At 35.7% G+C, this 25,167-nt stretch overlaps 1 protein-coding gene and 1 long non-coding RNA gene across 5 annotated transcripts in view; one reads left to right on the top strand and one right to left on the bottom strand.

Annotated features, from left to right (window-relative positions):
• Positions 1 to 23,317, top strand: part of LOC116527140 — a 25,704-nt gene extending 2,387 nt beyond the window's left edge. Inside the window, exons 2-4 of the long non-coding RNA XR_004258405.1 lie at positions 10,803 to 10,811; positions 18,310 to 18,311; positions 23,307 to 23,317. This is a non-coding gene — a long non-coding RNA (uncharacterized LOC116527140). The remainder of the gene's footprint in view (positions 1 to 10,802; positions 10,812 to 18,309; positions 18,312 to 23,306) is intronic.
• STAM (signal transducing adaptor molecule) overlaps positions 1 to 25,167 on the bottom strand; it is a 64,945-nt gene that overhangs the window by 28,079 nt on the left and 11,699 nt on the right. For 2 of the 4 annotated variants that reach the window (XM_032243957.1, XM_032243961.1), the window contains exon 2: positions 22,247 to 22,331. The exons of 1 other annotated variant lie outside the window; for it this stretch is intronic. In XM_032243957.1, coding sequence (XP_032099848.1) covers positions 22,247 to 22,331 — 85 coding nt within the window. Of the gene's footprint in view, positions 1 to 10,138; positions 10,243 to 22,246; positions 22,332 to 25,167 lie in introns of all 4 variants that reach the window. One more of the 4 variants, XM_032243959.1, reaches the window with a different exon arrangement.

A 25,167-nucleotide genomic window follows, 5' to 3' on the forward strand; every position in this document is an offset into this window, starting at 1 on the left:
CTGTAAACTAGTTCCTTTAAATTTTTCTTCCTTTTTTTTTTTTTTTTGTTTTTAAATAAAGATGGGGTTTCACCATGATGGCCAGGCTTCTTGAACTCCTGACCTCAGGTGATTCACCCACCTAGGCCTCCCAAAGTGCTGGGATTACAGGCGTGAGCCACCGTGCCCGGCCGACAAAATTAACAGGCTCTCTTATTTAGCAATCATTGATGAGGCATTTCAGGCTAATTCTGGGTGGGAAAATAAAAGCTTTGAAAATAAAATGGTAGGCCATGACTTAACACTTCCAACCATGATGGAGAAACAGACCAGACTTACACTCCTGTTGTAAACAATTAGAAAATTGGAAAAATAGACTTAAAATATACATTAAGGTAACTGTTTAGAGACATGAGGCCACAGGCAGTACTGAATGAGACTCTCCAAGAAGGAAAATGAATTAGATAAGCCAGAAGTTTGCCTCAACTTTCTGCCTAGAGGTACTTCCCAAGTATCAGTGAAGACTTTCTGAAAAAGCCATGCGGGCACAGGTGAAAAACTCCAAGAAACTGGTCAAAAAGTGACCAAAGGTGATATGCTAAAGAGATCCGAAAGCTCACACAGTGGTCAGAGATGAGACCAAAGTGAAGCATCTATTGAAAATCCAGAGCATTCCATGGATATACATACAGAAGAGTTTAGACCCTACCAATGCAGCTCAACTATACCCACATATAGCCTAACAACTTAAAAATAAGCCACAGACAAATGTAACAACTTCTGAAAAAATAAAGTCCAACACTCCTTAACAGGAATACAACACCTGATGCTCAACAATGTGAAATTCAAAATACTAAGCATTCAATAAAATGATACGAAGACATGATATAAAGAAGAAAACTACCATACATAACTAGCAGAAAATTCAGTCAACTGAGAATGCAGAAATAACAAAGACATGGAATTAGCAGTCAAAGACTTTACATAAGCTATTATATGTAGTATACTAGAAATCATCCACATAATTATGAAAGAAATGGTATATTAAAAAGAGCCCAGATAAGCCGGGTACGGTGGCTCACGCCTGTAATCCTACCACTTTGGGAGGTCGAGGTGGGTAAATCACCTGAGGTCAGGAGTTCAAGACCAGCCTGGCCATCATGGTGAGACCCCCATCTTTAGGAAAAAAAAAAAAAGGGGGGGGGGCCAGATAAAATTCCAGAGACAAAATATATGTAAAATTAAAAAGTGGATGGAATTAATCAGGTAAGAATGAAAGATCAGTAAATTTGAAAACACTCTATGTTCTAGCCACAGATGTCCCTCACAATGAATTAAGATAACATACATAGGGAGCTCTTTATATAAGTCAAAAGAAGGATAGCCTCAAAATATTAAATCATCACACTAAAATGATATATACTTTCCTCTACTAACAATACATTATCAACATCTATAAATTATTTCAACTAAAAATAATATAATATATTCTTCACAAGTGTATAAGAAACATTACACAGGATAAACAATGTCAGGCCATGAAACAAGTCCCTACAGATTTAAAAAGACAACAATCACAGAAAGCTTGTTATCCAAAGACAGAATAAAATATGAAAGAACAAAGAAATGTAGAAAATTAAAATATGTAAAAATCAACATCCTCCTAAATAGCCAATGGGTCAAAGAAAAATCACAGGGGAAATTAGAAAACACTTTGAGATTAATGAAAGGAAAATATAACACAAGAAAACTTAAGAGTGCAATAAAAACAGTGCTTAGAAGAAAATTTATACCTATAAGCACCTACGTTAAAAAAAAAAAAAAAGAAGAAGACGAGCTTAATACCACCTCACACCCAACAGGATGGGTACTATAAAGAAAAACCAAACAGAAAATGCTAAGTGTTGACAAAGATGTGGAGAAACGGAAACAATTGTGCACCATTGGTGGGAATGTAAAATGGTACAGGTGCTGTGTAAAACAGTATAATGGGTCCTCTAATAACTAAAATTAGAATTACCATATGCTCCAGCAATTCCACTTCTGCGCATATATCCCAAAGGACTAAAAGCAGGCAGGGTCTAAAGGAAATAGTGGTATACCCGTGTTCATAGCAGCACTATCACAATAGCTAAAAGGCAGAAGCAACCCACGTGTCCATTGACACATAAATGGATAAGTAAAATGTGGTACATGGAATACTATTCAGCCTTTATAAAAAGGAAATTCTGACATATGCTACAACAGAGATGAATCTTCAAGCCATTATGCTAAGTGAAATAAGCTTATCACAACAGGACAAATATTGTATGATGCCCCTTAGATGAGGTACTAAGAGTCAAAATCAAGCCCAGGCATATACCTATATGTATAGGCTTATACCTATAATTCCAACACTTTGGAAGGTCAAGGTGGAAGGATTGCTCCAGCCCAGGAGTGAGAAACCAGCCTGGGCAATATAACAGGACCCTGTCTCTACAAGAAAATTTAAAAATTAGCTAGGCATGATGGCACACACTTGTAGTCTTAGCTGTTCAAGAGGCTGAAGTGGGAGGATTGCTTGCTGCAGTGAGCCATGATTGTGCCACTGCATTCCGGCCTGTGTGACAGAGTGAGACCATATATCCAAACAATAATAATAAAAAAGAAAGAAAAGAAAAGAAAAGAAAGAAAAAAAGAATAGTCAAAATCATAGACAGAGGTAGAATGGTGGTTGTCAGGGGGGCTGGGAAGCAGGGAATGGGGAGTTATTGTTTAATTATTTAATGGGTATACAGTTTCAGTTTTAAGGAGTTCTGGAGACAGGTGGTGACTACAGTTCACAACATTATGCAGGTATTGAATACCATTAAGATGGTATATTTTATGCTATGTGTAATTTGCCACAATCGAAAGAATCAGGGAAAAAGATCTCAAATCAATAACTTAAGATTTTACCTTAAGAAACTTTAGAGCAAGTAAACACAAAGCAAGCAAAGCAGAAGGAAAGAAACAACAAAGAGAGGCAATAAATGAAACAGACAGCAGAAACACAATAGAGAAAAACCAATGAAAACACAAGTTTGTTTTTTTTTTTTTTTTAAGGATCAACAAAATTGAAAAACCTTTGGTTACAATGGCCAAGAAAGAAATGTGGTTCCATTTATTACAATCAGAAAACAAAGAGGGAACATTCCTCCAACCTTACTGAAATAAAAATGATTTTTAAAAACACTGTGAACAACTTTATGCCAACACATTGGATAATCTAGTTAAAACGGACAAATTCCTACAAAGACAGAAACTATTAAAACTAACTCTATGATAAGCTTAGGTGTTGAAAGAAAAAAAGAAAAGAAACTGACTTTAGAAGAAATAAAATCTGAATAGACCTATGTAACAAGTAAAAAGTCTAAATTACTGATTAAGAAAACCTCTCACAAAGAAAATCCCAAGAATAGAAAGCTTCACTGGTGAATTACACTAAAAGTTTAAAAATTAGCATCAACTCTTTATTTTTAAAAAAATACACAAATTAAACATCAAAATTAAAAGAGTTTCTGCATTAAAGGACATCATCAATAAAGAAAAGTCAACCCACGGAATGGGAGAAAGTATTTCCAAATCATATATATGACAAGGGACTGACAGCCAGAATATATAAAGAACTCCTACATCTCAACAACAAACAGCCCAATTCAAAAATGGGCAAAGGGCTTGAATATACATTTCTCCAAAAAGGATGTACAAATGGCCAATAAGCACATAAAAAGATGCTCAACATCACTAGTCATTAGGGAAATGCAAATCAAAACCACACTGAGATGCCACTTCACACTCACTAGGCTGGCAATTTTTTTTTTTTTTTTTTTTTTGAGATGGAGTCTTGCTCGAGTGCAGTGGCACAATCTCACCTCACTGCAACCTTTGCCTCCTTGGGTTCAAGCGATTCTTCCGCCTCAGCCACCCGAGTAGCTGGGACGACAGGCACGTGCCATCACACCCAACTAATTTTTGTATTTTTAGTAGAGACAGGGTTTCACCATATTGGCCAGGATGGTCTCGATCTCTTGACCTTGTGATCCGCCCACCTCGACCTCCCAAAGTGCTGGGATTACAGGCGTGAGCCACCACGCCCAGCCTGGATATTTTTTTTAAAAAAGGACACATATCAAGTATTGGAGGGGATGTAGTGAAATTGTACATTGCCAATGGGAATGTAATATGGTACAGAAACGGTGAAAAGTGTGGAAGTTCCTTAAAAATTAAGCATAACCGCATATAATCCAGCTGGGACTCAAACCAATATTCATACACCCATGTTCAAAGTAGTATTGATAGTATTCAGAACAGCCAAATGTCTATCAACAAAAGCATGGGTAAACAAAATGTGATGCAATGAAATACTATTCAGCCTTAAGGAAATTTTGACACATGCTATACCACATGGATGGAACTTGAAAACATTATGCTAAGTGAAATAAGCCAGACACAAAAGCGCAAAAGGATTCTATGTTTCCACTCACATGAGGTACCTAGACTAGACAAATTCATTAAGATAGAACATAAAAAAGAAATAACCAGTGGCTAGGAGGGGGAATGGAGAGCTATCATTTCACAGGTACAATGAAAAAGTTCGGAAAATGGATAGTGGTGTTGTTTGCATAATACTATGAATGTACTAAATGCCACTGAATAATACACTTAAAAATGATTAAAATGGTAAATATTATATTAAATATATTTTACCACAATAAAATAAATGAAGTACTAATACCAGCTACAACATGAATGAACCTCAAAAAAATTACACTACATGAGGCTGAGCACAGTGGCTCACGCCAAAAATCCCAGCACTTTGGGAGGCCGAGGCGGGCAGACCACTTGAGGTCAGGAGTTCGGGCCCAGCCTGGCCAACACGGTGAGACTCCATATCTACTAAAAATACAAAAACTTAGCTGGGCACAGTGGCATGTGCCTGTAATCTCAGCTACTTGGGAGGCTGAGGCAGGAGAATTGCTTGAACCCAGAAGGTGGAGGCTGCAGTGAGCTGAGATTGTGCCACTGCACTCCAGCCTGGGTGACAGAGCAAGCCTCTGTTTCAAAAAAAAAGAAACTTACACTATATGAAGAAAGCTGGTCACAAAAGAATACGTATTACAGAGCTCCATTTATATGAAATGTCTACAACAGGCAAATCCATACAGATAGAAAGTAGATTAGTGGTTTCCAGGAATGGGGAGATTTGGGAATCGGAGTGAGTGCTAATGCTTACAGGTTTCTTTTTGGGAGGATGACTGCTCAGGAATTAGATACTGTTGCACAAACTTATGACCATATTAAAACCTACTGAATTATATATTCTAAAATGGTAAATCTGATGGTATGTGAAATATATATATATTTAAAAATGAAAACATTTATGGAGCAATTTGAACTCCAATGAGCCCTGGAAAGTAAAGGAATACGCTTAAGTATAGTTAGTACTGTAATTTTTTAAAAAAATTCCTTTTAATAATTACAAAGAAAAATTAGAATACAAGGTAGGATTCCTGATTTTAAGGAGGTTCAACTGCCTGTTAGGCTGCTTCCACCTAAAGAGCATAGTGAAGGGAGAAACAATACACAAAAGAAGTAATATTTATTGAATGTCTATTACATGTCAAGCATTCCATTTTTTTTTAATTCAAAAACTTTTTTCTTGGCCGGGTGGGGTGGCTCACGCCTGTAATCCCAACACTTTGGGAGGCTGAGGCGGATGGATCACCAGGTCAGAAGTTCAAGACCAGCCTGACCAACATGGTGAAGCCCATCTCTACTAAAAATAGCTGGGCATGGTAGCACATGCCTGTAATCCCAGCTACTCAGGAGGCTGAGGCAGGAGAATCACTTGAACCTGGAGGCAGAGGTTGCAGTGAGCTGAGAGCGTGCCATTGCACTCCAGCCTGGGCAACAAGAAAAAAATAATAATCATCATCAAATCATAATGGTGACTTTTGGAAAGGGTAGTAGGGAAAGGGGTGTTGAAATGGAATTTTTCCTTTTTATTTTAGACATTTCTATGTTGTTTGGATGTTTTGCCACCGCCAAAATTGTAAAAACCAAGGCAAAGATATCTCTGGCACCAAAATAAAATTGGCTACTGTGCCATAAAAAGGACTGAGTTGCAAAGCCAGTGAGAAAGCTCCTAAGTGCTGACAAACACCCTGTTTGTGCAAACACAGCAGTATCTTTTTGGATACTAGCTCAAAAATCCCTTCAGAATTGTCTATAAAATAGAACTGACCCAATATTATCAACTATCTCATTCTGTCGTATGCATTTTTAATTCAGTTTTTTACATTTTCTACCAGATAAGTAACACTGAACTTTAAATACATACATACACACACACACACACACACACACACACGTACATATAAAATTATTAAATCTTACCATTTAATGAAAAGTATGGTTAAAATACAATTTTTTAAAAGGTTTAGGGATAATAAATGAATTTAAAGTGAGTTATGGCTATTATCCTCCTAATGACAAATGAAAGTCGATTACAAGTATGGTGTCTATATAATTCATCGTCTAAACAAGTACCCTTGTTATGCTAACTGGACATAACAGAGGAACAGCAGGCATAAACTACAGTTGTCCAAGGCATATTGGATGTTATGGTCACAACAGCCAAAACCATGTTCATCCACAAAATGAACAGATCTGGGTCACGTAGTTCGTAAGAGAGTAAGGGGAAAGGGGGCAGTATTTCTACACCGTTGCAGCTTCCAGTGTCTTTTTCTCAAATCACAGATCAGACAGAAAATAGACTTTGCAGGAACGTACATAATTGCCCACACAGCATACGTCAGCTGATGAACTGAAAGCATCAAAGTCAATTTCATTATTTACCAATATTACTCCAACTCGCCTCAACAAACTGCACTGCCAAATTCAAAGAAGGCAGATTTAATATGGAGCTCCTCTCTATCAGATCCTCCCCACTCCCGCTCCTGCCCCATCATGCCACTCCCAACAATTCGGTTTCTATGGGAAAGTCATAACCATTAAAAACAAGCTAGCTCATGCCTGGAAGTAAATAAAAATTAAGGCGTGAACCTTCCTTAATCAATCTTTAGACACAAATAACCAAACGATGCCACTGTGCTTTCTTTTGCAATAGTATTTTCTAATTTCCCAAACAAAACACAAACTCTGCAGAACTTGAGGTTCTTAAAGCAAATGTGCAAAGGAGATTTTTTTTTAATGAATTATATCAGCAGTCACTTCTCTGATCTAATGGTAAATTAAGAAAACTTCTCATTCTTGTTCATACCCTGATAATTCGATTCTACCACATAGAGAGCTATTTGTATGTATCAGTGCTTTGGATTAATCCAATTAGGTAAGCAAGACTTTCAGGGTGAAACATCTCCATAAAAACTACAGTGACACTGTAAAAAAAAAATTCAATAGGTACAAAAGAGCTCTGTTAATAATACTTTCCATAACTAATCCTCATTAAACTTTCTACGTGACAAGTATTATGCAAGGCTTTAGGAATAAAGTAGTGAACAAGAGGAGACTGATCCGGCTTCATGAAGTTTATAGTATATCCTAGTGTCTTTTTCCAAAACTAAAGTGAATCTCTGTATAAAACTGTAATATAAACATAAATGGTTGTCCAAACTTTATATAAATTATAATATCATGTTTAAAACTACCAACTTCAGTAAATGCTATCACCTCTTTTTTTTTTTTTTTTTTTTGAGACGCAGTCTTACTCTGTCTCCCAGGCTGGAGTGGTGCAATATCTGTTCACTGAAACCTCCGCCTTCAAGCAATTCTCCCACCTCAGCCTTCCAAGCAACTGGGATGATGGGCAGGCACCACCACAACCAGCTAGTGTTTGTATTTTTAGTGGAGACAGGGTTTTACCATGTTGGCCAGGCTGGTCTCTAACTCCTGACTTCAGGCGATCCACCCACCTTGGTGACCCAAAGTGCTGGAATTATAGGTGGGAGCCACCACACCTCGCCACAAAATGCTATTATCTTTAATTTGGCTTTTATGAATTTTCATAAACTAAAAGCTTTATCAGGCCATGTGTCTAAAACCAAACCATAAAAAGGTACCATAAAAGAAAATTTTTATGACTACCTAATCAGTTAAGATTCCATATCTATCAGCTGTTGATATTTATAAATATACACAAATGGGTAGATCTTTCAACACAGAACATTTTTTTCCAAGTCAAAAGTCAGAATTAAATGTTAGATTAAAAAAATGAAGAAACCCTTGTATCACATTTTGTCGTTTCAGTTCTTAAGGACAGAGTGTCTAAAGTATCAAAAGTGAAATTTACGATTTTATTAGAATTATTTTTTTCTAATGTTGTATTTCATTGTTTTGTTAAGTTCAAAGCTCTGATTCAACATTTATAGAACAGGCCTTAGGCAAAGTATGAATTCCAAAGATAACCATGATAATAATTCCATTCCCACATACTTTTCTACGATATGACCTTACTATTTCCCATCAAGAGGTGACATCTAACAACCCTTCCCTTGAATCTGGACTGACTTCCGTGACTTGCTTGACCAATAAAATATAGTGGAAGTGACCTTCTGAGACTCAAGGTTTATAAGAAGCCACGTGGCGTACACTTGGGTCTCCTGGAGCACTGGCTCTTAGGATGCTCCCTCTGGGAACCCAGCCACCATTCTGTGAGAAACTCAAGCCACAAGCAGAGGCCTTGGGTAAGAGTTTCAACTGATAGCCCAGGTGAGATCCCAAGCAATGGCCAATCATCACTGCTCGCCATACTAAGCATCCATCCCAGTGAAGCCTTCAGATGACCCTGGTCCCAGCCACCATCTAACTACAACTTCATGAGAGACCCCAGGCAAGCCATTAACCCACGTAACTTTGAGATATAATAAATTGCTCTTTTAAGCTAAGTGTTTGGATGGTTACTACTGAGTTGTATAGTAAGGGACAACCAGAATAGCCTCCAACAAATGCTGACAGCTGGTAGGTTTGAATAGTACTAACTCATATTATTTAGAATTGTTTGCGTCTTCTTTTAATCTTTGCTTAAACATAATTGAAGCATAATATGTACTTAAATAAATTTACTTCAAGTTTATAAAGCCCAAATTAAGTCAGGCTAACAAAATCTACCCATGAATCTCATCTCTGGGTCACTTCTCCAAAGCGCCCTGCTCTCTCTGACCTCCAGTCCCTCTCTAGGACTCTCCCGCCCTGCTGTTCTTAGTCAATGCCTACTCCTCCTACACATCAGAGCTTACCCATCTCTTAAGCTGAGGAACACAGGCCCTTGACAGCTCCTCACATCAAGCTGTGCCTGGAATGTTAGGTATTCCAGCTGCAAACTCAAATAGTGAACTAAATTTGTCAGATAATCATTGTAACACTAGAAGTTAACACTTAGGGAGTGCCTGCTTGGTATTAGATGCTGCGCTAAGAACCTTACAAGTAGACAATCTGACTCCAGAGTCTGTGCTCTTCACCACCACATGATAAAGCTTTGGCATTTAATACCTTTCGTCTGTTAGGTTGGTTTGTGGAGTTCTTTTCCATAACTATTTATTTCCCCATCTTGAGGGCTGCTGAAGGCAGGGCCCAGGGTTACATAGCTCATCCTTGGCATGCTACTCCTTAACCATGCCCTCTGGCCCATAACACACTCTCAACTGAAATTTGAGAAAATGAAAATAAGAATTATTTAGGAACTGCTGTTGCTCTCCAGTGACTGAAGTTAGAACACTGTCATTGTGAATGGGGCCTAGAATTGTGCCTTCAACACGGCCGATGCTCAAAAAAGGGTCACTGAGCTGAATACTAAAAATACCACTTTTCGCTGCTGTACAATTAATATTTAGAATAACTCATTTTCCTTATAAATCTCTATTTATCACCAAGTTCTGTGTATCTTCCACTGAGTTTGCTAAGTGGAAAACGTACATGCTTTCATAAAATGTAGTTAATAGAACTATAATAAAACCATGATAAGGGAGGAAAACGCACAGTAAGTAGTGCTGGGAGGAACAGAGGATGTGAGAAGAGACGGATGGCAATAAACACAAATAAAATATTTTGTAAAAATACACGATAATAGAAAATCTTCACAAGCACTTAGAAGAGTCTACCAAAGGTTTCCATCACCTACCTTTTTAAAGGGTGGGCAAATCCTCCTCTCTCTCAAAAAGCTTCTTAAAACCCCATTTTGGTATTTTAAAACTTTTTGTAAGACACATCCTCTCTTTTCCTTATCTTGAGATGGGAAAAGAAAAAGATAGGGGTCAGGGACAGGGACAAGAACAGGAAAAGGAGAATTCTCTCTCACTTTTCCCAGTTTTCCACCTAAAAATATCTATTTCTTTTATCATTTGACAAATGACCATCACACAAATCACACTATTGTAAGATGTCACAGAAGAGCAACATTTCTTAAGGTTAATTTCCAAAGTTAGGGTGTAAGGCCAAAACTGTAGTTAATCTATGTTCTTTGATTAGGGATTTACCTATTGGAGAACTCATGAACCATCTCTCAAATATGTCCAATACAGCCAACTTCTCCTCAATTATTAAAGCAAAACTGTTACTTTAAGCACCAGTTGAAGAAGCTGGCTTGCATACAAGACCATGTTAGATAAAATACACGTACTCTGAGCAAGGATGGCCCTCAGCACAGTGAGGTATTGACGCTATGAGAAAAGTGGGAATTGTAATTGTTAGACAACACATATAAGCTCACTAAATGGATTGGCAGGCACAAGTTTTTAGGGAAAAAACCTGAGGCAGCTGGAAAAAAATACAGTTAAATTCAGTAGGTTAAACATGTATATGATACAGCTCAATTCTACAGACAGGGGATCAAAGAAAACTAAAAGCAATTTTGTATTCCTGCAATTCTCTTTTCCAAGAACAAGGAAATTTCAAATTTCTTTGAATGATCCACAGTAAGTTTCCAACAATGTCACCATATTATTTATAAATGTCTATTTATATGTATATTGTTGCATAGTTATGAGAGATCCACAGCTTAATATTAGGCTCCAGTCACCAGTTAGTGAGATTACCTGAAAAGGTATTTCCGTTATAGATAAGGAGGAAGCCAAGAATATTTAATGCTACTGTTGGAAAAAGGAGTCAAGATTTGTGACATCTGTGCTATATAAAACTTCTGAAAAGTCTCTCATTTCAAATATCTCTGTATCTCAGTTGGAAAGTACTTTTTAGTATCATGAAAACCATATGCTGAGAAGTGACAGGAAAGTTTTACATTCTTAAGGAAATTACTGTTACTGTCACTGAAAAGGCAGTAAATTTAAATTCTAACTCCTGCATATATTACTAAATTAATCAGTAATTTTTAGACCAATCACCTTTTCTTTTTTTTTTTTTTTTTCCCATTTATTTTGTTGCATTTTAGGTTTTGGGGTACATGTGAAGAACATGCAAAATTATTGCATAGGTACACACGTGGCAGTGTGATTTGCTGCCTTCCTCCCCATCACCTACATCTGGCATTTCTCCCCTTTTTTTTTTTTTTTTTTTTCTTTTTTTTTTCTTCAATCACGTTTTCAAAATGAGGATATCACCTCTTCATTATCCCTCTCCCAGGGCCTAACAAAATCACAGGGTATTTGCCTAAAAGTACTGCAAATATAAAAGAAAAATGACAAAAACAGAAATTATCAATAGCAACAATAATAAAAAACATAGTTAACAAACATGTTTGCATGGTTAACCTCTAATCACCTATGAAGTAAGGCTGAAAAAGTACAAGGACCCTAGCAATAGGGTTCTAAGTAGGGACACTTCTTGGTATTCAGGACAGAAAAACTCTTCATAGTGGAAGACTATCTGGCATGTTGCATCCCCGATCCCTGCTAGTTACTACTGATCAACATGAATAGAAACCAACCCGTCATGGGACACCTGAAACCATTCCTAACGGAGCAATACCACCCAAGTTGAAAACCACTGCCAAACAAAAGCAGCATTGTGATACAGTAGAAAAAGGATTTGAAGCTTCCACAGACCTCATCGGTAAAAGGGGAGGTGTCTAATACCTCCTTAACAGAATGTTAATACCAAACTCCTAGACTCATGCCAGGGATTTAGAGACTCTAAACAATTTTAGTTCTTGAAAGCACAAAAATGTCTTATTCTTTCTCATTACTTTTACAACTGTGGCTTTCAAAGCTATTTTCGAGTGATTTGAACTTTACATCTTCGTCTATAATGCTATGAAAAAAGCTTTACTATGGCTTACCATTCAAAGACATATGTATGTCTATGCTGGAGGAAGGGGGAGTATGTGCATGCATAGCTTTGATAGGTCTTAGTATACCAGGACCTAGCAGGCATGCAGGAGCTGAAAGACATGGGAACTCAAATCTTTGCTGAATGAACTAAATATTTTTAGAAATTAACAGATAATAAACCATTCCTTGAATATTGAATAGATCCTTATTTAGATGCCTTTCATAAGTGTGAAAGCATTTCAGAGACTGTAAGAAAATTCTAATTTAAAAATACAGAAGAAATCAGAACAGAAATAATGCAATCCTTATATATGAACATATTCAAAATGCAAATTTGATTTGTAACACACACAGCATAAAACATAATCCACACAACACATAAAAAGGGGTAAATTATAGAGTACAAATATAAAATTCTTCCCTTAGTGTTAAGCTTACTAAGTAGGCATTTCTTATGAGATAATGGAACATGAATATAGATAAATACACACAGTGATGTTGACTATTTAACAAACATGTTCATGTAAGTCCCAAAGGACTTCACTAGAAAAGGAGGTAAACAGAACTACATATGGAACCAAACAATGAGGATTAAATTCAGTACCACAGTATTTTGAGTTTCCCAGACAATGTAACACTAAGGTATATTTCAGTCAAACAAAACACAATGTAACATAATGTACGGGGGAGGCAGGAATCATCAAAAACTTTACTATAAGATTGGTATGGCTTGATTCATAATTTTAACCTTCAAATATAACTGCTCATAGAAGCACTTAAGCACACAGCACAGTGAAGGTAGGAAAAAACATAAAATGGGAGTTAAAGAAATCTGATTTCTAATTTTGCCTCTGTTCACTCTTTTTAGACAAGTCACATTAAAATCTTACATCTTCAGTTTTCCCATCTGCAAAACAAGCTCTACAGTCATTAGAACTCTACAGTTCTCATTCTATAAAATATATGGTGTTTTTAAGACTTAGTAAAATAAAAATGTTAAAACCACTGTCTAGGCAAGTAAAGACAGAAAAACCAGCTCCCATTGGATCCCGTTCCCTACAGCCTTGTCAACGACTTGGCTCCTGTTGTTATCCTGATTCTGTCCTGAATCATCATCTCAATTTCCCCCTCACAGTGCATCATTCTCTTCCAGATACACAGATGCTCTAATCTCATCCATCCTTTAAGAAAGGAAGTTCCCAAACAACCAGTGAAAGAAAAATCCCACTGAAATAGCAGCAAAAAGGACAAAATACCTCATAAGAAACATGACAAAAAATGTACAAGACTTTTAAGAGGAAAACTTAAAAAACACTACTGAAGGTTATAAACAAAAAGATATGCTATGTTCTTGGATAGGAAGATTTAATATCATAAAGACATTAATTTGTTAATTTAAAACTAAGCCAATTTAAAAAGAAGGTTTTATTTTTAGAACAGTCAACTCTATCTGAAAGTTTATCTAGGGAGAGCAGGGAGGGGCAAGAGTATCTAAAAAAACTTCAGAAAAAATTAAAAATGAAGACCATGTTCTGACAAATGTTAAAACATATTAATAATTAAAACCATGTGATAGCAGAATGTGTAAACATATACCAATAAATCAAAATGGAAAATAGATTCAAATACATATACAAATATAATATGTAAAAGAAGTATTTCAAATCAGAAGGAAAAAAGATGGACTATTCAGAAATTGGTGTTGGGATATTTGGTAGCCAAATAGAAAAGAATACAGTTAGAACCACGCTCCATACTGCCTAACAGGATAAATTCCAAATAGATCAAAGACTTGAATATAAAAAATAAAACCATACAGAGACTGTGGGGACAGTCTGGTGGCTTCTAACAAAGATAAACAGTCTTACCATATGGTCCAGCAATCATATCCTCACATATTTACCCAACTGAACTGAAAACTACGTCAACAAAGAGCCTGCAAATTAATGTTTATAGCAGCTTTATTAAATATCACCAAAAACTGGGAGCAGTCAAGATGTCCTTCAATAGGTTAATAAACAAACAGTAGAACATCCATATAATGGAAGATTACTCAGCAATAGGAAGAAATGAGCTACTGAGCTACGAAAAGGCACAGAGGAACCTTAAATGCACATTGACAAGTTAAAGATGCCAGTCTGAAAAGGCTATATGGTCTATGACCCCAATTAGACAACATTTGGAAAAAAAGTTGAAAACAGTAAAATGATCAGTGGTTGTTTCAAGTTCAAAGAGAGGAAGGGAAGGAATGAACAGATGGGGCATAGGTCATTTTAAAGTGATAAAACTGTTCTGGATGGTACTGTAATGAGAGATACATGAATTACACAATGGTAGACATACCTCATTATATACACTGTCAAAACCCATTAACCTACACAAAACACAGCGTACCCTGATGTAAATTATGGACTTTAGTTAACAGTAATGTATCAATATTAGTTCATATCTTGTAACAAATATATGCACTAATGAAAAATGTGAATAACTGGAGAAATAGTGCCGGGGCTTGACCTCTGTACTATCTGTTCGATATGCATTATGTTTAGCAATGTACACTCATTCCCCGTGCCTCTTCCAAATCATTCTCCCTCTTTCCTAAAACTGCCCAGCTCTGATCATGTCAGTCTCCTCATGTTGCAGTTCATTCAAAAATCTCAAATGCCCCTTCTGTCAATTATTTTAGCTACTGGCTCATTGCCTCTCACTCCAACATCACTCCTCTCCTAATTCTCGGAGATTTTAATAACAGTGTACGCAATGCTTCCAACACCTTGGCTTTTCAACTTCTATAACATCTTATTAACTCCGATGGACCTTGGAGTCATTAGACCTTGTCACTACCAATCATTGAAAACCCTCTATCATCTTAATTTAAAGCAACCTATATGCCAACCGTCATCTTCTGTTTTTCTAACTCACTCTGATACCCAACTCTGTGCTCATTCAGGGCAACTGGCTTCTGCTCCAGCTACTCTGTAACTTTCAAGTTCTTAGAAGGCATCAAGTTTTCTCTACCTTGCAGCACTCAGCATTCACCTACATGCTACTGCCTCTTTCAGGGATACACTGCTTTGAACTCTGTGTCTTCTCAACAATAAAATTATAGTATAAATGTAACCCCTTCACACCAATCTATCCTTTTATTTTCCATTATAGCACACTGGTTACTAGCTTCTTAGCTATTGACCATCATCCGTTTATCTGTTTATTTCATATCTTCCACCATTACAATGTCAGCACTGTTGATGATAAAGGCTATGCCTGCTTTATTCACCACTGTGTAGCCAAAGCATGATACTCAGTATTCAGTAAGTGTTTGATGAATAAGAGAAAAAACAACTAATGCAAAGGGAATGAAACGAATTAAAGAAATTCTGACATGTTACAAAACTGAAAAAAACATGGAAATCAAGATCATGTTTTAAAAAACAATTCTTTAATTCTGCTGGAACACTTGCCTTATTTTAAGTTATATAAAAGAATCCTAAATATGGTTAGATTCCTCACTTGTAAGCTGGGAAAATCTACAGTACCTGGAACTGCTGTGATGATTAAATAAAATGTTTGTAGGGCACTTTAACAGGGCCTGTCAAGCAATTAGTAGTCAATAAATGACTATTATTCTTATTTATTATTTATTTATTTATTTTGAGACATAGTCTCACTCTGTCACCAGGCTGGAGTGCGGTGGCACGATCTCAGCTCACTACAACTCCACCTTCCAGGTTCAAGCGATTCTCCTGCCTCAGCCTCCCAAGTAGCTGGGACTACAGGCACGTGTCACCATGCCCAGCTAATTTTTGTATATTTAGTAGAGATGGGGCTTCACCATGTTGGCCAGGATGTTCTTAATCTCTTGACCTCATGATTCGCCTGCCTCAGTCTCCCAAAGTGCTGGGATTACAAGCGTGAGCGCCTGCACCTGGCCATGACTATTATTCTTAAAAGAGCACTTAAAAGACTTTGAAAAATAAAGTCCTGTAAAATGAGAATATGATTATAGGGAAAAAAAAAAAAAGACTTGAAAGAGGTCTCTTTTTCCACCTGATGCTGCCCTGTCAACTCTAGGATATCCAGATCAGAGATTATTTTTCCCTTACAAAATCAGGAAATACTCTTTCAACTTCCTACTGAAGGTTGGAAATAGTCACAGTCCAGTCCAGGACAAAACAATTCAAAGCTAAGGAAAAACATTTTTAACAAACTCCTTCCCAAAGGCTTACATTTGTATTTTTCACAAAATATCAGTAATGACTATCATATTATCTAATTCTGTTGGAATAAACCAAAAATTTAGTAGGAAAATATACTCATTAGTCAGGTAAAGAAAAAATTACATGATGCTTTCCACCTTCAGTCAACTATATTTTTAGCTAAAGCTAAGCAAAGACAGCTAACATATAAAATAATAGCAAAAATTAATCTAGAAGTCAATTACAGAACTTTAACTTATTATTGTGGATAATCAGTATCTACCTTTACATCTATGTTTACATATGATAATATAAACAAATCAATCAACACTAACACAGAAAAATTATTTATGTGAAGACATGTTAAAGAAAACTACTATTATCATTGTGAAAGTTCTCTTGATTTCTAAACAAATGAAGGCTGTTCAGCCCATCATATGACCTAATTGGCTGGGCATTCTTCACTAGTTACTCATACACTGGAAACTGCATACTAAAAATCATGTGAATATCTTGAGGCGTCAGAAAAAAATTTCAGAATGTTTGTTAAGGTTTTAGGTTCAGCATAATCAAGTATTTCAAGATAAAAAAAAAAAAAAAAAAACTATAACCTAAATGAAGTAAACAGGGATTACATCTAGTAGGTTTTCTGAAATTGAGATAATTACTAAAAATTATTAATTTTTATTCAATAATTATATATATGTATTAGATATTCTACATAACACCAAAATTGATGTTAAACTAGAAAATAATTTCTAAATTTGTCCAATGCTAATAGACTTAAAAAAATACACTTCTAAGATTGACAGGACACATTAAAAAATTAAGCAATAAATGCAAAAGAGTATATACAATATGCTTACTACATGTAACTGGGGGAAAATGTATTCCCATTTGTGTAAAAGAATAATGGAAAGATACAAAATAAACCGAAGTGGTAACCTACAGAAGATGAGAGCCGCGAAACAGGGATAGGAATTAGACCTGTCAATGTTCATCGTCTTAAACTGTTTTAACTTTTGAGCCATGTGAATATATGTTTATTTTTAAAAGAATACTTTATATAAGCATGTATCATTTCTTTAAATCGACAAACATAAATACATATACATATGTATATGTGTAAAGAACAGAAAATGGGTTTTTCTTTTTTCTTTTTAAGAGAAGGAATTAAAAATTTTTCACACCACCACTGAGAGCCACGTTTCTGGGTCACAATTCTGACTAAATGAAACTTCACAGTAATAGCTCTTTTCTCCCCCTTTAAAACGTAAGAGTATTTTTCAAACTACCATAATTCTAAGGCAGATTACTTTAAACAATTCTACCATATATTACTAGTTACAAATCACTTTGATTTAAAAAATACAAAATTACTGAAAGTGAAATGCTCCTCCTAAAGTTCTTCCACCATCTCTGAATCTGTCCTCTTAGAAAGATCACTGCACTTTATAAAATTTGATTCAGGCTAACACCAAATGGCAGTAATAATTTTTTGTCTAAATCTAGATTGTTGCCCAAATCACAAATCACTTCTGAACTGCATTCCAATCTACAACATCCTTCTACTTCAAAAGTCTCTATCTGAATTTGTCTCTGGGAAACTCATGTCCCCTTTACCCTCTCACCCCACATACATGTTTTAGTCTTCTCTAAAGCACATCAGGTATTTGGAATACCTCAGTGGCGGCCTACAATACTGTTCAACATTCTTATGCTAACATCAACAACCCATATCCAATCACGGCTTCCTACTAAACATAAACCAGATTTCTACAAGTTGTCCACATATACTAATTATAAAATGATTTAAAATATGACAGACAAATTACAAATGGTTAAGAGGAGCTAGAGGGAAGGGGAATGAGTCGTTTAGTGGGCACAGGGCTTCAGTGTGGGATGATGGATAAGTTCTGGAGACACTGGGCATGCCTGCCCAACAATGTGAGGGTACTTAATGCTACCAAACTGAACACTTTAACACAGTTCATTTTATTTTATATATATTACCACAAAAATAAAAACAAATGACATATTAGGAATGCCACCATAAGTATTCCATAGTTTAGTGCTCATCTGAAAGAAACCTAACAATTTGCTATTACTAAGTTGATCTGTGAATATATAACCCAATTCTGTAAATGCTTATGCATTAGGTATGTAGGCACAGTGCCTAGGACTCACAATAATTTTAGAAGTACACAAAAATGTTTTAGTTTCTTTTAAAATAAGAAGAAAAAAATGAGCTTTTGCTTCAGAGGAAATGTTTTAATACATAATTCTAACATATTTTTCCTTAAAACAATGTAGTTATAAGATATTTTTAATTTTTTTAACAGAAAGAGGGACCCAAGAAGGCAAAAGTGCCCAGGGCCCATGATAGTCCTATATGACCCATACGTTTACCATTTCCTAATATGAGACTATCAAGGGAGAACAAGAAAGTAAAAACACAACTGGACATGTGTGTAAAACAGTATTCTCGAAAGAAACTGCATATATGAGCAATTACTGAAGACCTGACATTTTTTAAAAACCTCAATAATATTAGAATGGTATCTCAATTATTATTTAATCCTTTTCAAACAACTCTTTATTAACAAGAGGTATAACAAGCTATATCCCATTTATTCCTACAATAAATGCTTGAAGATTAACGTAATGGGATTTAAAAGAACCAGAGAGCAAAAACTATTAAGGGAGTCAAAACTAAGTGAATAAGTGGGAAGACAAAGAAGAAGGAGAGAGGAAGAAGAAAAGGAAAAAACACTGACTAAAGGAACAAACAGAGCCACCTTCATTATCGAATTTACTGAAGCTGAAAATACCTCCTAAGTAAATTCATAGACTTAGTATAATGTCAATTAAAATCCCCAATTGTCAATTCAAATATTAAGGAATATACTGAAAGAAAGTATATAGTTTAAAAATAAATTTGAAAAACTTAAAAAAAAAAAAAAAAAAAAAGAGGTTGTTTCTCACCCTACTGATACTGGATAAAAACAAAAAGCAGCCAAATGAAAAATATTTTTTATAGCTTCAAAGGAATCTAGAGAAATAAATGAATAAATAAATAAAAAGTTAAAATTTAAAAAAAAGAAAAATATTTTTTAAAGCTATAAATTAGTAAATTTCAACTACAAAAGGAAATAAAATAGGGAAAATAATAAACTTTTCTGGTATAATAATATTAACATAAAAAAACAAACTGATCTCTACAGCTTTGTTATACATGATACAGAATTTCAGATGCATTACAAATTGATTTTTTAACTGCAAAAACATGGAATATTTCTAGTTGTAAAAGAGGGTTTGCCTTTTGACAACCTTAAGCAACTGGTCCAATTATTATAGAAAGTATCTACAAAATGAAAAATGCCAAAATAAAGATAAAAAGGAAACCAACAGAGTGAAGAGAAAGAGGATGGGCTTTGCAGCTGTAATGCTAAATAAAACTTTTATCTCCAAAATACACATGAAATGGTCTAGGTTGGTACCCAGTCTTCAACAGAAACTGTCACAAAATATGACTTCAATCAGAAAAGGGCCGAGTTGAACTCATTCAGCCATGTGCCAGGTACTGTTATAAACACTTGATAAAACTAATCTCATAGTCACAGCAACTGCCCTATGAAGATGATACTATTACTATTCTTAGGTGGAAAACTGGAAAAGTTAAGGCCCAGAAAGATAAGATACTTACCCAGTATGACACAGCTAAATGGCTAGAGCCAATATTTGAACCCAGGCAATCTCTCTCCAGAGTACATGATCTCTACTACTAAGCTATTTGCTTCTTTCCCATGCAGAACAAAAGCAAATCTACTAGAGTTACTATATCTAAGAAACTTAAGTTCATTAGATATAAGTTACTAAAATGCAGGAAAAAACACAAATAAGAATAGTTTTGATAGAGTGCTTTAAAGATGCAGCAGATCATATCATTGTCAGTAAAGGGGATAAGGAAACGCTTTATGGAAGAAGTGATATCTACATTGGTCTTAAAGGATATGAGACACAGAGATGGGAAATGAAAGAGGAAAACACTCCATCCTCAAGAAACAGAAGGATCAAAAGCATCAAATTAAGGTAGAAAAGCACTGGAACTCAAATAGTTGAAATGAATATTATACAGGAGGGAAAAAAATGAAAATGAATGATTCAAAAGACTAAGGAGTTTAAACTGAACTCAGTATAGAAGATAAGGGAGTAACATGAACACAGCTGTTATATGGCAACTGGATATAAGAATTAGAAAAGAGATGGAAATGAAAAAAAATGCCAGGGGGTTAATTTCCTAGCCTAGGCAAGGCAAGGAATGTCCAAAGTAGGGTAAATAAAAATGGAGAAAAGGGAACATGATATGAAACACATAGCAGTTAAAAATTTTCAATTAAATTAGTGAACCAGGTCACAATATGCTAAAATGTAAACACAACAAAGGGGATGGATGGGACCACATTTAGGAGGAATCTTTGGGAACCTCATGGGAGAGGACATTATGGGCCAAGAGAAGCTAGTGTGGACGGTAGACAGCCCCTGAAGAAAACTGCCTCTGCACCATTTTGGCCATGCTCAAAAACCTGAGTAAGCAGACTTTAAAACGTCAACATTTTGAGAGAGATTATGAAGGTAAATGGACAGAATTAAATAATAAACAGGGAGGTGACAAGTTTTAAGTGCAATGAAAGAATCATCTTGTCATTAATAGAAATGGAAAAACTGAGGGAAAGTCGGTTTAAAGCAAAAAGAGACAGGAGTTCTGGTTTCTCATGGTGAGATGAAGTCTTATACAGAACATCCAGAAATAATGCACTGTCCACAAGACTAGTGCTTGAGAAAGAAGAGCTGAAAATACAAATGCCATCCACACAAAGACAGCTGGAAGTTGTGTGACCAAAAGAAAAAAATCCTAGAAAAAAATGAATCAGGGAAAGTTTTAGGAACATCTTTATTTAGGGGCGAAGGAAGAAGAGGCAAAGAAGACACTGGCAAAGTCTCAATATTACCCCTGTAAAAGTCAAGTATAATGCAGCAGTGCTTCCTAATCTTTTTCACATGAAAGTGCACAAATAAAACAATACCATTTGTGTGACACAAAGCAGTAAACGAAACTGCTAATGCTAAATGCTGTTAGCCTGGGAACTGAAGCAATCACTCATATCCACACCAAGTAATCCAATTATTGTACTTTTTAGAAAGCTCTGTAATATATGCCAAAAAGTTTAAGATTCTACTCCTTTAATCTTTCAGTAGAAAGAAAAAAATTCTTTCAATTCCATCTAAGTGATTAATTAGGTGGAATGTTGCAAAACTGACAAAGGAGAAAAGAACTCAGAAATAACCATGAATCTTGGTAACTGGGAGATCACTAATGACTCTAAAATCAGTGGAAAAAACTAGATTCCAGAAGAAAATATGAAGGAGGGTGATTACAGCATCAACTTTTTACCAGTCATGTTTGATACCCTAACTGGTTAAAAGGTATATAACCTAAATCAGATGATTCTTCAAATTTTTCTAATAAAAATATTCTCTTTATAAACTAAATTTAATGGCAACATATTTTACCTCCTGATCCTTCTTTTTTAAGAGATGGGGTCTCACTATGTTGCCCAGACTGGAGTACACTGGCTATTCATGGGTGTAATCATCACATGCTGCAGCCTCCAACTCCTGGGCTCGAGCAATCCTCCCACCTCATCCTACCAAGGGGCTGGGACTACAGGTGCAAGCCACTGCACATGCCCCTTCATGTTTTTCAAAAAGGAAGAATAAAAATCCTTTGAAACGCTGAATACTTACCCAGTGCGAGACTGACCAACTTTATCACAGATATCCAAAATGAGGCCCCAGTCCTCAGCAGTATTCATCTCGCTGGTTGCTTTCTCTGTAGATTGTAAAGGGAGTTGCAGAAACATTATTTTTAAAATCTTTAAAAGATATATAATCACCTTTAAATCACAAAACTATAGTATCGTCAAGTCTTAACAACAAATCAGAACAGTTGCCAGCATTCTAGTTATTTTCATGTCTACCTTTAAAAGGAGAGACATACCCTCATTATCTCTTGCAATTATTTTCCCTATTCACAATTCAGTTGCTTCTTAGAATAAAATATAAGGCATTGATTTTTCCTTTATAAAAAAGTTATATATAGGTCTACCATCATCTGCAAAAAGAAAGACTAAAATAAATATTATTTTCATTATCAAAAGATTATTTACTTGCTAGTAAATATAAAAATGTTTCAGGTAATTAAGTTAATCATTTAGCTAGTTTTGTTGATGTGTTTTTTTGATAATTTGGAGAGGGGACTGAAGGAAAGAAAACCAAGTTTTGACTGAATGTATCTGCTTAAATAAAAACGTATTCATTTAAGTGTTCAGAGAAAATAATTGCCTGTTATTTATCTTGTAACCTAAGAAATTATTCTTCAAAAGTGAAGAATAAAGACTTTCTCAAACAAAAATTGAGAGAATCTACTGCAATACACCTGCCTAGCAAGAAATGTTAAAAGAAATTCTTCATAAAGAAGAAAAATGATGTAAGTCAGAATCTTGGATCTACATAAAGAAAAAAACAGCATTAAAGGCCAGGCACAGTGGCTCATGCCTGTCATCCCAGCATTTTGGGAGGACGAGGTAGGAGGATCACTTGAAGATGGGAGTTGGAGACCAGTTTGGGCAAAAGAGTAAGACGTCATCTTTAAAAAAAAATAATTAGCTGGGCCTGGTGGCATTTACCTGTATTCCCAGCTACTGAGGAGGCTGAAGTGGGGGGATCACTCACTCGAGCCCAAGAGATTGAGGCTGAAGTGACCTATGATCGTGCCACTGCAGTCCAGCTTAGGTGACAGAACAAGAGAAAGAGAAGGGAAGAAAAGAGAAGAGAAGGGGAAGGGGAAAGGAAAGGGGAAGGGAATAGAGATAGAATACCTGAAGGCAAAAATAACTTTTATTTTTCTTTTAATCTAACAGAAAATACTTTAGTCAAAATAACAGCAACAATGTATTCATTACATATGATTTTATATATATTATGATACTCTCATATATGCTTCCATGTAAGTAGAATGAATGACAGCAATGATGCAAGGGATGGGAGGAATTAAAAATATTCTAATTTACTATAAGATATTTGCACTAGCCATGAAGTGGTACAATGTTACCTCAAAGCAGACTTGGGATTAGTTGTGAATGTATATTGAAAACTCTTGGGCAATTACTAAAATAAAAAAGTTTTTTAAAAAGTATAACGGATACACTAAGAAAGGAGATAAAATGGATTTATGTAAACTGCTTAATGAAAATCACAAAAGCCAAAAAAAGGAGTAAAACAGAAAATGGGAACAAAGAACAAGAGCAATGAATAGAAAATACTAACAAATATGGTAGATATTAACACAAGTATTTACCAGTCACTTTACATGTCCATGGTCTACATACTATTGTCAGAGTCAATCAAAAAACAACACCCAGCTATATGCTGTCTATAAGAAACCCACTTTAGACATGAAGACACATAGAGATTAAAAGTAAAAGGATGAGGCCAGGCACAGTGGCTTATGTCTGTAATCCCAGCACTTTGGGAGGCTGTTGTGGGCAGATCACTTGAGCCCAGGAGTTTGAGACCAGCCTGGGCAACATGACAAAACCCTGTCTCTGCAAAAAAAAAAAAAAAATACAACAATTAGCTGAGCACACTCAGGAGGCTGAGATAGGAGGATCCCTCAAACCCAGGAGGTGGAGGTTGTAGTGAGCCAAGACTGCACCACTGCACTCCAGCCTGGGTGACAGAGACCCTGTCTGAAACAAACAAACAAAAAAGTAAAAAAATGGAGAAAGATATATCATGCTAAAATTTGTAAAATGAAAAAGCTATATTATTTTCAGATAGATTAGATTTCAGAGCAACTAAAGTTATCAGAGATAAAGAAGAACATTACATAGTAAGGGGTCAATTCTCCAGAAAAACATAATAATCTTTAATGAGCATGTGCCTAACAAAAGAATGCCAAAATACAGGAGGCAAAAATTTATAAAACTGCAAGGAGAAATAGAAAAGCCATTATTATACATGGACACTTCAACATGCCACCATCAGAAATGGACAGGTCAGGTAAGCGGATAATCAGTAAGGACATACTTGAACTCAACACTACCATCAACCAACTGTATATAATAGACAATTGACATCTATGGACTGCTTCATCCAAAAACAACAGAATACCCATTCTTCTCAAGCTCACATGCAGCATTCACCAAGACAGACCACCTTCTGGGCCATAAAACAAACCAAGACAAATCTTAAAAAATAGAAATCACAAAATTATTACAATGGAATCAACTAGTAATCAGTAACAGAAAGATAGCTGAAAAACCCCAAAATATACTGAGATTAACACATTCTTCCAAGTACACTCTCTTCCAAGTGTACTCACTTTCCTTTCTTTCCTGCTGTAAAGCTTTTTAAATAAATTTCCACGTCTGCTCTGAAACTTGCCTCAATCTCTTTCTGTCTTATGCCCCTCAATTGAATTCTTTCTTCTGAGGAGGCAAGAATTGAGGTTGCTGCAGACCCTTACAGACTTGCTGCCAGTAACTGGGATATCTTCCACCAGTAACAAAAATATCAGCAAACTGAATCCAACAATGTATAAAAAGAATTACATATGCCATGACCAAGTAAGATTCATCCTAGGTATGCCAGGCTGATTCAACATT

Source organism: Sapajus apella, unplaced genomic scaffold (assembly GCF_009761245.1).
Source record: "Sapajus apella isolate SASKATOON/1434 unplaced genomic scaffold, GSC_monkey_1.0 scaffold53, whole genome shotgun sequence".
In the NCBI taxonomy this organism is placed as follows: domain Eukaryota; kingdom Metazoa; phylum Chordata; class Mammalia; order Primates; family Cebidae; genus Sapajus; species Sapajus apella.